This window comes from Coprinopsis cinerea (genome assembly GCF_000182895.1).
Source record: "Coprinopsis cinerea okayama7#130 chromosome 12 map unlocalized cont3.12, whole genome shotgun sequence".
Classification (NCBI taxonomy): Eukaryota; Fungi; Basidiomycota; class Agaricomycetes; order Agaricales; family Psathyrellaceae; genus Coprinopsis; species Coprinopsis cinerea.
In genome coordinates, this window is record NW_003307533.1 from 464,003 (window position 1) to 478,936 (window position 14,934).

At 51.9% G+C, this 14,934-nt stretch overlaps 4 protein-coding genes across 4 annotated transcripts; 1 reads left to right on the forward strand and 3 right to left on the reverse strand.

Moving 5' to 3' along the window:
- Positions 1-1,112: 1,112 nt before the first annotated feature.
- Positions 1,113-3,041, reverse strand: CC1G_11250 (hypothetical protein; the record flags this gene model as incomplete). Its single annotated transcript, XM_001834699.1, has 3 exons — positions 1,113-1,691; positions 1,756-2,973; positions 3,024-3,041. The coding sequence occupies 3 exons, from the start codon at positions 3,039-3,041 to the stop codon at positions 1,113-1,115; spliced, it is 1,815 nt and encodes a 604-aa protein (XP_001834751.1).
- A 547-nt stretch (positions 3,042-3,588) lies between these two features.
- Positions 3,589-11,567, reverse strand: CC1G_15394 (hypothetical protein; the record flags this gene model as incomplete). Its single annotated transcript, XM_002910070.1, has 12 exons — positions 3,589-3,645; positions 3,776-4,475; positions 4,626-5,054; positions 5,266-5,500; positions 5,654-5,871; positions 5,925-6,373; positions 6,429-6,818; positions 6,914-7,005; positions 7,192-7,551; positions 7,778-11,256; positions 11,316-11,351; positions 11,542-11,567. 12 exons carry the CDS (start codon positions 11,565-11,567, stop codon positions 3,589-3,591), a joined length of 6,471 nt encoding a protein of 2,156 aa, XP_002910116.1.
- Positions 11,568-12,177: 610 nt separating this feature from the next.
- Positions 12,178-13,538, reverse strand: CC1G_11253 (hypothetical protein; the record flags this gene model as incomplete). The annotated part of the gene is made up of 5 exons (XM_001834702.2): positions 12,178-12,197; positions 12,350-12,627; positions 12,684-12,737; positions 12,795-12,939; positions 13,004-13,538. 5 exons carry the CDS (start codon positions 13,536-13,538, stop codon positions 12,178-12,180), a joined length of 1,032 nt encoding a protein of 343 aa, XP_001834754.2.
- Positions 13,539-14,014: 476 nt separating this feature from the next.
- On the forward strand, positions 14,015-14,730 carry CC1G_15395 (hypothetical protein; the record flags this gene model as incomplete). Its single annotated transcript, XM_002910071.1, has 2 exons — positions 14,015-14,655; positions 14,709-14,730. 2 exons carry the CDS (start codon positions 14,015-14,017, stop codon positions 14,728-14,730), a joined length of 663 nt encoding a protein of 220 aa, XP_002910117.1.
- Positions 14,731-14,934: the final 204 nt, after the last annotated feature.

Genomic DNA, 14,934 nt, shown 5'->3' on the forward strand with positions numbered 1-14,934 from the left:
TTAAATATTCACTTGATCAAGTCGCCTCGAGCCTTTAGAAATGGACAAGCTGCTGCGCTTGACTTGACCAAGTCATCGTAGCCTCAGGATTCTAGCCTCGACTCGGGGGTTCCAGGGGTCAGGTAGTTGATATCTGGCGAGTTGAGCGCCGAGAGGTCACGTTGACTTGGGGCACTCGACCGAGTCGGAGTTGTAGCCATCGACACCGTCATACGTCGTCGTCCAAGAACAGGTCGGTGGAAACCGCGCATTGTCATACTTCGGCAAACATTCCTCGTACAAGCCATCGACTTGGGTGAACAGGTCAGTGATTTGCCTGGCCTCGCAGGACCTCGCGGTCTCTGGCACTCTAGATCTGGTCACCTATGGGATGTCGTCGCTGTTAACAAGGCCACGCCTGTACAGAGTCGTTACTCCTTTTTGTCCTGCCGTTTTCCTAGCCGCCTTCCGATCTGTTTGGGAAATGTGGGAAACTTTTGGGAAATGCGGGGATTTTGGAAATGCGGGGATTTTGGGAAATGCGGGGATTTTGGGAAATGCGGGGATTTTGGGAATTTTGGGAACTCGCCACATTAGAAAGTCGAGTCTCGACCAAAGGTGGTCAAATCAGGGGATGTTTTAGTCGGCTCCATTCCCAACTACGGGTTTCAGGATGTGATGTCCATGATTATCGTTGTTAACAGGCCATAAGCGCCTTCAACCATACTTAAAATTGGGAAGTCCACAGAAGTGGGTCGGTTCAGGCGACCTTTTGGTCGGCTTTGGGGTCCGGAAGAGAGTCAGAATGAGGAGGTCCATCCTGCATGTCCATGATGATTTTTATGATTGTGTGCTCAAACATGCTCTCATATGGCGGGTCTCTTGCCGCAAGTACAAGCGAACGGAGAAATACGCTGGTAGCCGTCATGGTGACAGCTTCCATCCATGGACTCGTGCAAAAGTTGAGCGACCAAGATGAGGCTGACCTGGGTTGTTGCAGGGAAAATGTACAATATATTCTTATAATCACGTATAGCAGCTAGAAAGCAGAATTTATCTCAGAAACGTCTTTCAACACACATACAGACCCGTCGCGAAATGAAGTGACGCTAAAGCAAAGTAAATTGACCCACTCAGTTTTCGTAGAGCATCAGTCGCAAGGTCTGCACCCACCAGAAAGAAAATATCGCGCCGACAATCCTGCAAGACCGAGGGAATCCCTTGGCCCTGGCAATGATATTGATCTTGACGAGACCATGCGCCAGAGTTGTTTCGATAAGGGCGAGCTCTGGATCATCTTGACAATCTTGGATGAATGCTTCGATTCGAGGCTGAAGGTGGGAAGGAACTGGAGCAGCCACAGTTCGGTACTCTTCGAACGTGAAGACTTTAAATCGGACAGGAACCGCGCGAAAGTTGAGCATGGTCACCAATGAGCGGACGGATGCGTTGGGGTAATCCGATTGCGCCTTCGATTCAATGGATCCGCTGTGAGAGATGCAAGAGTCCTCCAAAAATCCGAGATAGATCCCCTTCAACGAAAAAGGGATCCAAATTCGCAGTTCGCGCCGTTTACGTGTAAGTGTGATGACTCTACACTCCCTACGGTGGTGTGGGGCCCAATCCGCAATCTGGCAATCTTCAGAGCAGTAAATGACGGAACGGCAAGCGGAGCATTGCCGTGTTTTCGTGGTTGCCAATAATCCAGGACACTGTTGATTCCAGTACCGTTAACATTCTATACGTTCCGATACAGCCGAGCTCCGCTACACTCACCTGAATGTTATCGCACAATCCGGCAGGGACGAGCCTTGCGTAATCCTCAGAGGCAATCACGCGCCCGCACAACACGACATTGACGAAACCATCCATTCTCCTCTCCAAAAATGGTGTCCGCTCCTTGATATCCGATACGATCTGGTTGAGCTTCTCAAATGAGGGCCAAAGCAACGAGCTAATGCAAGGGATGACGGTATAAGTTCCTATTTCCCCCACCGTTTCCAGGACATAGTTGAAGGCTTGCGTTCTGGGTCGAAGGTGGAGAAGCGATCGAAAAAGGATGAGATAGCGCCCCCCGGCTACGATTTGCTGCAGTAGTATTCGCGGCTTTGAGTCATAGGGTCCTGCTACGAGGATCCAGGGAAAGACGAACTTGAAGCAGGAGACAACTAGGTCCCAAGCCTCTTCATTCCCCCCCTCCTCAGTGAGCGTATTGAGGCCATCAAATACAGCGCCCAGGACGTTCCCTTTCTCCAGGATTGAAGTCCAATGTGCCTTTGTTTGAAGCGAGCGTGTCGTCACATCGAGAAGCGCCACTAGGTGGTAAAGTGTAGCAATGGCACCTAGTTTCCTCTCGGTATAGAATCCAATGATAGCACCGACTTTGGCCTGGGTTGCATAACCAAGGCTGTCGAGTTTCCGCTTTGACAGAGACGTGATTGCTCGAGTGATGTGGTCTTCAGGGTCGTCTCGATCTCGATCTCGGATGGTGTGGTATGCGAGCGACAAGTATGGGCACTTAATGTTCGATTCATAGTCGAGGAGGACCAATCCTTCAACCTGGGGGAGACCTTTGATCCAAAGGGAGAGAATGGAATTTGGTATCCCATTTGTGGATAAGACCGTCGCTTTCAAAGCTGGATCAAGTGTGACGACCTCGAAGAGGCACCACGCTGCAAGGGCCAATTCCGTTGATCCTCGTTGACCGTGACGCGAGATATGTGCGATCCAAGGGAGGTATGCTGCCCGATTCTCCAAGAGTATCGCTTTGAAAGGGGCATCGTTTGGTGTGGAGTGGCAGATCCGAGCCAAGATCTCCAAGGCGCATTGGACGGCGGGTTCGCGGTGAAGTTGGCGATCTGTCGGGATGGGGATTTGGGCGAGAATCTTTAGGGACACGTAAAGAATTGCTCGATGATCTTCATGACGCGTCTTGGTGTACTCGAGGATAGCGTTCAATGCGTCCAGATTTCCTCCATTGGCAGATGACAGAGTCTAGAAGGGTCACCGTTAACCTTTACTCTGATGATCCAGGAAGTGCTTACCTGTTGCAAGGGGAACATATCTCAGTATCTGGAGCGGTTGCTTGTGGAGGTATTCGGTGAGGTTCAAAGGCTGGAGCTGGGTTTATCCAAGAAGAGAACAAAGGAACTCGGCGGAGACGCACCAGCAGTATGACGCATCAGCAGTATGGTATAACTGTCTTGGTTCCCTGCCCCGTTTCCCTGTTGGAATCTTATGACAGCATGTATATCGAGGTATAGCCTTGGGTGTCATTGGAAATAGGCGCCTTTGGGATAGACCTCGACCTTGCTATTAATATCTTAGTATCCACAAGCCAAAAAACCCACCGCAAATTTCTCCGGAATCTGGTTGGGAAAACCAAGGGCAAGTCGGAGAATTCTGATCCGAGAAGAGCCTGAGGATGGGAAAAGGTTCCGAGTTGCTTAGAGTTCCCTTTGTTGGCATGCTCTGCTAAGTGCTCCTAGTAGTGCTCAGACCGAGAGAGAATTCACGTATGAACCATGGTCGAAGAATGATATTGACCATCGATTATCTCGGACTTTGCGATGGGAGCTGATTACATGAGATGATCCTACCAAGATGATCCTACCAGTGGACCTTCGTCATTCCACGAACACCCGTAGGATTCTGCCTATGCTCTGCCTATACACACAGCCCTTCAATCACTATGAGTATGGATACCGATATGGTACAAGCAAGTGGACAGGCCACCCCAGTTAGCGATAACTTCAAAAAGTACGGTGTCAAAACGAAGCCCAGCCTGCGTACCCACAGGAAAGACCTGGCGGGACCGCTTTGAGAGTGGGTCGTAGTGCCCCGAAACCAAGTGAATGAAGGTAGAGTCAACCGATGCAAGTCCTGAGGCTTTATCAGGCGCCGCATTGCGCTTCGGTCGTCGGTCACGGCGAAGAGCCTGCTGGAGAGGCCGAGAAGGAGCACCCGGCGCGAGATTGTCGAAGTCTTCCTTCGAGACAAGCCCCCACAACTTGAAAGACTTGGGTATTTTCTCTCGTAGAGGTTTTGTAAGGCGGCTAGGTCGGACATAACTGACGGATAGGGCTGTAATATTGGCTTTCTCTGGCAAGCGTATCCCGACCTGCCCGCTGGAACCTCGAAACTCCCAGCACTCCCCAATGGATGGCGATTCTTCGAGGATGGCTGCAGGAAGGACAACCCCAGGGTGGGAAGAGAGCGATGAGTCTGTCTCTGACGTGAGCGCTGGAATGATAGAAGCCCCAAGGCCGAGGAGAGCCAAGTCTCTACTGGGATACTCGAGTGGCAAGTGGTCGTCCAACCTGGTGTCGATATCGTCCAGTCGCGTCACTACCTTCTTCAGGCGACGCTGCAAGTGGAAGAGGTCTCCAACGATGGGGATACTGGTCAGCATTGCGCAGGTAGGAGATTCTTGATAGCGATTGAAGGTCTGGGCTGGGAGAGGATCGGTGTGCAACCCGTCGTCAGAGCAGCCGGCTCTGTACAAAATGGTGGACAACGTGAACATTAGGCACCATGTCTGAAAGACAGTGAGCCACAGTGTCAGAAAGTAAGACAACACCCATCGGAAAGATAGCTAGCATCATTTCAGCACGCATCTTTCATGGTGGAAGGCAACGATAACGTACCCGCCGAGGCTGTCTCCGAGCTTCTCGCATTTGGTGACCCAGGTGGGGATCCAAGAGAAAAACATCTGCATCGTTATACAGGAGTGAGGACAGAGGATGGTAACTCGGGTATCCCTGAGAGGGTAGTCCTCTTCGACCGTTGTACCGTCGTTTGCGCAGCATATACGTTCGGTGGTGACAGCGGCACGGGAGGTGGTGGATAAAGCTAGTGGCTCGCTGTGGCTCGTGAAAAGGAATTGTGTCACGCTATTGACGCCGCAGACGCGCAGGGCGCGGAGATGCCTGGAGCCAGCAGCGGCACCGTGGCAGCCGGCGGAGAAAGCAACCTGTGCGTGTGATTGTCCAGGATTGTCCCTGCTGTGGCCTATCACGGCCGGGATTGACCTATGTATTTTGAAGGACCCAAACAGCCGTAACAGCTCGAAGATGCTATTTTCAAGATGCTACATCTTCAAAGGAGGATTTTGGTGAGTTCAAGATCCTAATAATCGCAGGAAATTGTAATACATTTTGAGGGGTCAAAATTCTTCCCTGTGAATGTAACATCGTGCGCACCATTCTCCCTTGGGTTCTGGGAGCCGCTGGAGTTGTCACTCCTGGCTGTGTATATGGGATTACCTGGATGGGACAGTCGCCTCACTCCCAGAACGTTACTAGGCTGATGGGAGCTTTCTCAGGGGTTTCTCTAGACCTTTGGTCAGCCTGGGGGTTGGATACTAGTACAGTTGGATACTCGGGAAGTGGTCCGACCTCTGAATTACACGCATGACTTTGCTTCCAACAAGGCCATTCATGACGAGCTACGAACCATTGCCCGGGGTGACCATACGTTGGATCGGCCTTTGCAAACAGATTCGTCGTACTAGAAGCTGGACCTAATTATAACTACAGTTCACTCCCGCTTGCTAATTAGTGAAATAATAAGGATTGTGATGTCACAGCGTGGATAGTTTCTAGTACGTCAACCACCTCAGCTTATGTACTTTCGGAGCGAATGGAAGATAACATCTACTCGGTTGATCATGCACCTCGCGTCGATTTGCCTTTCCCGGAGCTGGATTGTGATTTTCGGGGGCCTGCCTTTCCTCGCTCTCGAAGCGGGGGAGGAGCACCCTTATTGCTGGGAACCTTTGGCTGCGGAGTGGCGACTTGTTGCTGTCCTTGAGACTCGTCTGCCTCTTTACGAGCTCTCGAGCCCCTGTGCGTATTCCTCTTCATGCGTTTAACGGCCTGTTTCTTGATGATTCTACGGGATTGTCAGATATCGTTGACCAATGACAACCTGGCGGGGCTACTCACCCCATGATACTTGGAGGAAAGGATAAGTTTTCCTTCTCCTGAATCTTATAATCCTCCAAATACTCACCACCTTCCACCTTTTTGAGGAAGGACTTGGTGTAGAAGTTCCTGGGAAGGCACTTCTGAGGATGTCCATCGCGTTCGCGCACCTTGCGAGGCGGGTCCTCCTGCGAAGGATCCCTGCGAGGGTCAGGGTCTTTGCCTTGGTCGTTTTCATTATCAGGGTGCCGCCGATGGTCTTCCAGATAGGCCCAGTTTTGCATCCAGCGCCTGATTCTCCGATGCCTCCATTTGAGGTGAGTAATTACGCGAGGCCCATCAGGATCCGCCGGGTCCGTCTCGTCGCCGCTGAGCACTCTCCAGTGAATCTTGGCCCAGAGTTCAGGGTAATGCTCCATGCCACGGATATTTGAGTAGAAGTCCGCAGTCTCTTCGAACCGATCACGTCTCTGAAGCGGTGTGATTAGCCGAGGCGAAGAGTAATAACTTTCACCCAAAACCTACTGATTTACGACGCGCGTCAGCACTGGCCTTGATAGCTGCAGCAGAGTTCTTTTTTCCCTGGCGCGCAAAGAGTTTCCCTAGATGAATCAAGTGAACCAAGAATTGGCTCTCGACTGCATCTTTGTCGTCGCAATCGTAAAGACCAGAGCTAACGAAACTTTGCGCAAACACTACAGCTGCTCTGCGGTTCCAACTGTTGGCGTAAATCCGGTGCATAACGGTGGTGAGGCTTTTGAAGTCAAGGAATACGCCGAAATTGCGAACAGAGGGGCCATCATCCTTGTCTTCTGATTCTCCGAACGCCAGCACAGATTCGAAAGGCACGGATTCAACTTTCGCTCTGGGAGTGGGTCTCCTCATCAATTCGAGGCAATGTTTCCGTATATCTGCCTTCAAGGGGGTGAGACGATACCCACTTCAAGGAATGGAAGTTGGTTCACCTTGAATTGATTGCGCTCTTTTGTATAATGGGTCGGTGTATATACCTTCTGCGGCGGACTTGACTGGCTACGCCTTGGCTTAGCCTGGGCGAAACAGATTGGGGCGGCCTTGATGCGGGTTTCAATCATGGATGCGACTTGAGCGCCAGTCAGAGGCTTGCCAAAAGATTACAAATAGCCAATTATAGTCAACGAAATGAAATGATTTTAAAATGATGAATTACCTTGTTGGACCTGGCTAAGCGCGCATATCGCTCGTCCTACGCCAAACCAACTAAGCGAGCGATTGAAACGGAGAAGAAAAAGAAGCCCTACCCTGTCACCTCTCCGATTCGGTGGGGTCTCCTCGAAGTCAGTTTGAGAACCAAATCGAGCAGCTTTGGCAAATGGCTTCTGGCTTGCAATGTCACCTTCATAGTACTCTTCTTCATCTCCATCCTCATCTTCGTCGAATGGATCCGGTGAGACAGAGTATTCACGACCACGGTTGTTTGGTAAGAAATCTTCTTCGATGAGGAGGAATGGGCCCACATCCACGTCCAATTGATCCGGCAAGCACACTTCGTCAGCGAACAGTGAGATAGCTATCGAACCTTCGCTATCGGAGTCTTCGTCATCTGCCTCGTTATCGCTGCCGCAGGTCATCCCACACTCGTGACCCTGGCTTCTGGGATTGTTCTCGTCTGTAGCCCATGTCAGTAAAACTTGGTTTCTGGGCAAATCGACATACCGTACCTTTTCCACCGGTAAATGAGGTTGAGAGCAAGTCGACAGACGACGAGATTGATCCAATGGGAGATATCGACATTGATCGAGAGGTTGAGCGGGATTTTGATGCTGAACCGTCATTCTCCTGTACTGCCATAGGGGACGATGCCAAATGCGATCTCCCAAGGCCATGGGACGAACCTAGGCCTGGAGCGGAAGATGTCTTGAGAGCCATTTGGGAGGTCAGTCCCCGACTTCGTCCCCGACCTGGGTGTTGAGAGCTAGCGTGTACCTCAAGACCACGAGAGGGGTTGACATTTACTGGGGAGTGGGATACAGAGACTGCCTCAATCCCTTCGAACGGGTGGGGATCGTTGCCATGGTCGGAAACGCTGGCAACACTTCGCGTATCATCCACAGACATCCGTTCCTCTTCGCTTTCCAGGAGCTTGGGACCAGAAGGCGGGTTGGAAATGCTGACATCAGGGAAATGTTTGGGACCATCGAGCTGCTCAGGATCAGTGACATTGTTTCTCCTAGCACCTCTGGGCATCGCTTCCGTGTCGCTTTCGGTGACGTTTGGGCAGGAAGATGGAAGTAGGGCGGTGACGCCCTCGAAAGGTTTGGGGTCCTCGTCGTGGTCCAGGATACTAGCAATGCTTCCCGCACGACTTACAGACATCGCGTCGTCGCCAGCTTCGGTAACCTCGGGACCGCCAGATGAGCTCAACGTGCTGACACCTTCAAGCGGACCGGGAACTTCGTTTTGGCCTCGACTATTGGCCATACTTCTCCTGGTTCCTGAGGATATCGTGGTGGGGTAGCTTTCGTGGGGCTTGACCAACAAAGAAAAGACCGACGGTTTGACGTTCTCTTGAGGCTTCGGGTCCTCCCCGTAGTCAGGAACACTGGCAATGCTCCTGATAGAACCTACAGACATAAGCTCTTTTTCTGACTGATTGGTGACTGGAGGAGGAAACATCGAGCCACGGGTCCCATCGAAGGCTTTTGAACTCTCCTCACGGTCGGAAATACTCGCCATGCTTCTCCTCGAAGCAATCGACATGGTGTCCTCTGAGGTGGGGGTGTGGGTCTCGAGCGGAGCTGCCTGAGGAGACGTGGAGGTGTGAACCCCATCGAACGGTTTGGGACTCTCCTCACGGTGGGAGATACTTGCCATGCTTCTCCTCGAAGCAATCGACATGGTGTCCTCCTCCATGGTGTCCTCCTCAGCCACGTCTGGTCTGGCTGCCGAAGAAGTCGATATCGGGAGCTCGGTTTCTACGAAAGGGCCGTCTTCTGAGGTGGGTGTGTGGGTCTCGAGCGGAGTTGCCTGAGGAGACGTGGAGGTGCGAACCCCATCGAATGGTTTGGGACTCTCCTCACGGTCGGAGATACTCGCCATGCTTCTCCTCGAAGCAATCGACATGGTGTCCTCCACCATGGTGCCCTCCTCAGCCACGTCTGGTCTGGCTGCCGAAGAAGTCGATATCGGGAGCTCGGTTTCTACGAAAGGGCCGTCTTCTGAGGTGGGTGTGTGGGTCTCGAGCGGAGCTGCCTGAGGAGACGTGGAGGTGCGAACCCCATCGAATGGTTTGGGACTCTCCTCACGGTCGGAGATACTCGCCATGCTTCTCCTCGAAGCAATCGACATGGTGTCCTCCACCATGGTGCCCTCCTCAGCCACGTCTGGTCTGGCTGCCGAAGAAGTCGATATCGGGAGCTCGGTTTCTACGAAAGGGCCGTCTTCTGAGGTGGGTGTGTGGGTCTCGAGCGGAGTTGCCTGAGGAGACGTGGAGGTGCGAACCCCATCGAACGGTTTGGGACTCTCCTCACGGTGGGAGATACTCGCCATGCTTCTCCTCGAAGCAATCGACATGGTGTCCTCCTCAGCCACGTCTGGTCTGGCTGCCGAAGAAGTCGATATCAGGAGCTCGGTTTCTACGAAAGGGCCGTCTTCTGAGGTGGGGGTGTGGGTCTCGAGCGGAGCCGCCTGAGGAGACGTGGAGGTGCGAACCCCATCGAACGGTTTGGGACTCTCCTCACGGTGGGAGATACTCGCCATGCTTCTCCTCGAAGCAATCGACATGGTGTCCTCCTCCATGGTGCCCTCTTCAGCCACGTCTGGTCTGGCTGCCGAAGAAGTCGATATCGGGAGCTCGGTTTCTACGAAAGGGCCGTCTTCTGAGGTGGGTGTGTGGGTCTCGAGCGGAGCTGCCTGAGGAGACGTGGAAGTGCGAACCCCATCGAACGGTTTGGGACTCTCCTCACGGTGGGAGATACTCGCCATGCTTCTCCTCGAAGCAATCGACATGGTTTCCTCCTCAATTCCGTCTGGCTCAGCTGCCAAAAAGGATATCGTAGGCTCGTTTCCTTCGAACGGGCTGTACTCTGGGGTTGGCGCCTGGGTCGCTTCGGCAACCGGAGGGGACGCCGAGGCGCGAACTTCATCAAAGGGACCGGTTTCCGAGTCTACAGGGTCAGAAATACTGGCCATGCTTCTCCTAGACCCGACGGACATGGTATCATCCTCAGCTTCGTTGACTCTGGAAGATCCGACTGTCTGGAGAGGATTGGGCGCGTCATAATCTGTAAGACGTGCGATGCTCTGCCTAGCATCCACCGAAACGTTGTTATTGCCAGCGTCCAGCCTTCCAGAGGACGGCGTGAAAGCAGGAGGCGCTGTGCTTGGATCAACGTCAATGATCGAAGGTGAAACTGGTGGGATAGCACTGTGAAGAGAAGACCTGATTCTGCATGCGTGGGCGGAAGGCTGTGCATGATCGTGGGTAGTGCTTGAGATAGCATTGTTACCCACATCGGGTAGGATGGAGGTGTCAGAGTCGAGCTCCGGGAATGACGTGGGCATCCTTTCTATTGTCTGTTGGAATCCTCGAATGATGGCGTCATTCGAATACCGTGATGGGGCAGGAGAACGATCCTGATAGCCGTCGGATGGCTGAGAACCTGGATGGCTCGCGAGGGACGTTGATAGTGCGGAGGGTGTGATCGCAGCACCTGCTTGAGAAGTTGAGCCGTCTGAAGCACTCTTGACCGTTTGAAAACCTGGGTGAGAGCCAGGAGATTCGTCATCGTCTAACTTGGAATCAGTGTTATGCTCATTGACCACCATCATCGAGCCGCCGTCTGCTGAACAGGGTTCATGGGAAGGGGATACCGAAGGAGGGGAATGAGCGACAGAAGCAGCACGTTTTGGCTGTACGGCATCCGAGGTGCTTTGAGAAAGATTGGGCGCCTGTCCCTCTTGGATGGGTGTATCTTTCTCGGCAATGAAGACTTCCTCGTCCTCAATGGTCATGTCAATAGTGATATCCTCGCCGCCTTCTCCATCTGTTGTTCGAACAATCAGAAACCTAGAGCAAATTCCCGATGAACGTGAAGTGTTCTCACTAGCAACGTTGGGTACGGAACCGGGGGAATCCACTTTCTGTTCCCTTCTTTCTTGTTGAACCCCCGGCCAATGTCCAATTTTGCGGCGCTTGAGTCCATCTATAACATGGTCTTTGAAGATTCGGCCGCCCTCGATATCCGCATCCGATGATTCCTCTGCAGATGAACTTTCGGCCTCGTTCTCATCATTGAAAGACCTCTTTCTATTTAGGGCTGGGTAGCTCGAAGTGGTGGTTTTGAAAGGCTTGGGCAGTCCTGGATCCGAGCTGCTAGGAGATCGTCGATCAGCTTTGGTCTGTGATAGTATTCGATTAAGATGGGATCGCACTGCTGTCCACTACTTTCGGGATGGCCTTGGGGCATGCTGTGGGTCCGGCAGAGGGTTAATCGAAAGAAGAAGTACACAACCTAAGCTATGGCTCACGTTCCAGGCGATAAAAGCGTATGGAGTTCATGATCTATATCCATTTCGGACGAGGGGGGGGGCGTGCTGTCACGGGAATCGTGTGCTGAGGTGGGACCAGCATCAAAAGTGAACGCTGAACAATACGCACGATTCGAAATGTAAGCTCGGGGCCATGAACTATTTCGACAGGCTTCAGGCTTATGACGACAATGTCGAGAAGTGTTGTGTTTCTTCTGTCCCTCAAAGGACAGAACACCATCCAAGACCCGGTCATAATGATCCGACGCGTCGGGAATTCGTCCATTGTCAGTGAGCAACTCAGTTGCTCTCCTTCACACGGTCACGAATACCTTCGCCCTGACTACTTTTATCGTGACCACGGACTCAGAGCAGCGATCTCGGTGTGCAAAAATACGATTCACTCCATGATTCACTTCATGACCCCACTGCCGTAATTCACTTGCTAAATTTCAACAATCGATTAAGGCGAAAATCAGAGTACATCCATATAAGCAGCAGCAGAGAAAGAGATAATAAAGAATGCGAGGGCTGTCAGCCAGAATGCGACACTGGCAGGCTCCGAGCTGGGTGTTATGTTTGAATCAAGGGGCCCAGGTAGACCTAACCCCGGGGATGGGTTAGTTAGATTTTTTTGTTTTCTTGGGGGGGGGGGGGGGGGGGGCGGGTATCACGGAACATACGAGGGAGTATGGTTCTCCAAATTTGGATCTCTTGACCATCGTCTCTCCCAGTCGCGGCAATGCGAAGCGCGGGGGTGAATCCTTCAGCATTTACTTCGCCAGTCTGTAGAATTCGGGAGCAGGTCATGCAACTTGAATATGCTCCGAATAACATGGTGTGAGACGCACTGCTAATATTATTCCTTTAGTCGCTGGTAAGGTGCCTTTGAGGAATAAGCGCCATGTATGTCATCTGAAGCGATCTGTGGGACTCACCTAAGTTCAATCGTTGCGCGCGAATGTTGTTGAAGACATTCCAAATGTTGAGCTTCCCCTTTCCAGTCCCGACGATCCAAGAGCCGTCACGAATGAAGCTCGCCTGTCTGCTCGGTGAAGTATCGTTCCAACTCGCGTGGACTGAAACTTCGTCGTCGGGGTCGGTCAAAGTCACCACTTTGTTCTTGAGCGCGAGATCGTAGATATCGAAAGTTCCCTTGGAGTTGGGAATGGCAAATTTTCGACCATCAGGGGATAAGCTACCTGAGGGGCTGAGACTAAAAGTTAGTGGGAATCAAGTGGGAATAGCAATTAGGGCGCTCATTTCACTGACACAGTTTCCACATTGACCATATTAGATAAAGAGGGAACGCTGGCATTCCACGTTCTGCGTCAAATCGCGTTAGAGGAAGAGGAAGAAAATGAGAGCACAAATCGCAAGTACACTATTCCGTGGTTCAAATAGGACACGACCAGCAGCTCTCCGTCAGATGGGTTCTCGTCCCATGCAACAGATGTCACAACAACTTCTTCTTGGAGCGAAACGTACGATTCTGGCGAAGTGAGATAGAACAGTCCAACCCAAGCCTCTTTGTGAAGCGTGTTAGGGATCAGGGTGTTCAACGAAGATGCGAACAGGAGCTTTTCACTTACTCTTCGAATCCACTGTGTCCGAACGCTTCCAAATGCCCACCTCGCTCTTTCCTGCAACGACGGCCATGGTTGTAAACCCCGAGTCAATGGCCACCAACTTGATCGGTTCATCTGAAACTTGGAAACCTCGCACTTTGGCCTCCTGCGAGATTGGTTGAATGCTGTATCTCAAGGACCATTGAACTGAGGGTACCTTTTCATTAATTTTAACCAGCTCCAACCGACCTGCGCTTGTCCCTACGACCAGGTAGTTACTTGAAGACCACGCCATGCAAGATATGGAGGCTTTGTCACGGCTTTCCAGCGAGAACCGGACCTTCCGTGCCCATGCTTCAGTCATACCGTCCCTGTCTTCCTTTAGCTCCCAAACGTGCACCTCCCGCCTGAAAGACGCAGCCAAATACAGCCCATCGGGTGAAAATGCAAGGTCCTGTATGCCGTCAGTTGAAGGTGTGGTCGAGTGGTGAGTCGGAATTGCCACGAGCTTGGAACATGGCTTGTAGGATAAAGTGAATGGACGTCTCTCAAGAGACATGGTTCAAGGAAAAGATAGCGGGTCGGGGAAGCAATACAACAATGCTGAAAGCGCAAACGCAGTTTGGAAAAGTCCCGGTTCGCCTTTGTCTGTGGCAGAGGCGTGGCTCGCCTCGTGGGTACTGCACGTTCAGAATTTCGGATCTCACGGGGGAATTCTTCGACCAAAGTTGGGGCCAATTGTCTGCGGGAATTTCTAGAGACCTTGTGGATCCGGTGCCCTGAACACGGCAACACACTAATACCAGTAGGAGCCCATTCATCAAGTTGAACGTGAAGGTGTGGTAACTTCAACGAATTCGCACGCCCAGTTCGCACGGCGACTTGACGGACTTCAAAATGGCTGTATTTAAGTGCATGTTCACTAGCACTGTTTGAAAATTCCCCGATTTTCTTATTGTTTCCCGCTGTAAGTTTTCTTTTTTACATCTTATCCATATGTTGTCAATGCCAACGTAGACGATGGAGATCACGACGATGCCGCCAGCCTTCACCCCGTCATCACCCTCATTCACCTTGACGTCTTCAAGACACTCCAGTCGACATTCCACAGGTGGAATGCACCATGTTATTGACCGGTTTGCCAGGGAAAATGTGATCGCAGATTCGACTATGCTACCCGCCCTCACCCGTCGGCTTAAGGCCGTGCAAGACTTCGTAGGCAGGGTTCACGGCGTTCTAGCGACCCTCGAAAATCTTGGAGTCCTAACTCTGCCCCGCAATTCCGCCATTATTTTACCTGGTCCCAGTGACCCCCCCGGGGAGCGGATTGACAGGCTCTCAATCAGAGTCACTGCAGCAGAGCGGTATGCCCAATCAATCGACGACCTCTTCAACGAGCTGGGTCACAACATGCTCAAGTTATCGAACGAGAGCGAGCGCGAAGCGGTCATTAGCGCTATCATTCAATGCAGCCTCTTTTCTCGTTCCGTCCCATCTGAAACTACCTTCCACGAATATTGCCTCTACTTTCGGGACCTGATGGCGAATGCTCACCCAAATATAGAGCAAGACAAGCAACTCTGCGTCCTGGAAATGCGCTACTGCGATGTCCAGAGACAGTGTTCAGATATTTTCATGGCCTTCAACCTCTTACAGGTTAAAGCTGAACGGGAAAGGTGGGTCGTATTCACTGATCTCGACGATGGCGAGTTCATCAATGAATCCCCAGCACTCTTTCCCCTCGTCTTTAGCCGACCTGCCCGGCTGATCTACCCACCGTCATCGAAGTTTGCACTGCCGTTCGCCCCTTTGTCTATCTCCGCTCTCTTTTCTGTTCTTGTTATCTATCCCTGCTATATTTTTCTGTCAATTGCTTTCTTTTTCTGTCAATTGCTTTCCTCGGTTGCTTTGCCCTTCTATATACCCAGCTGTCGTTACGGTTCCTGATATTTGCT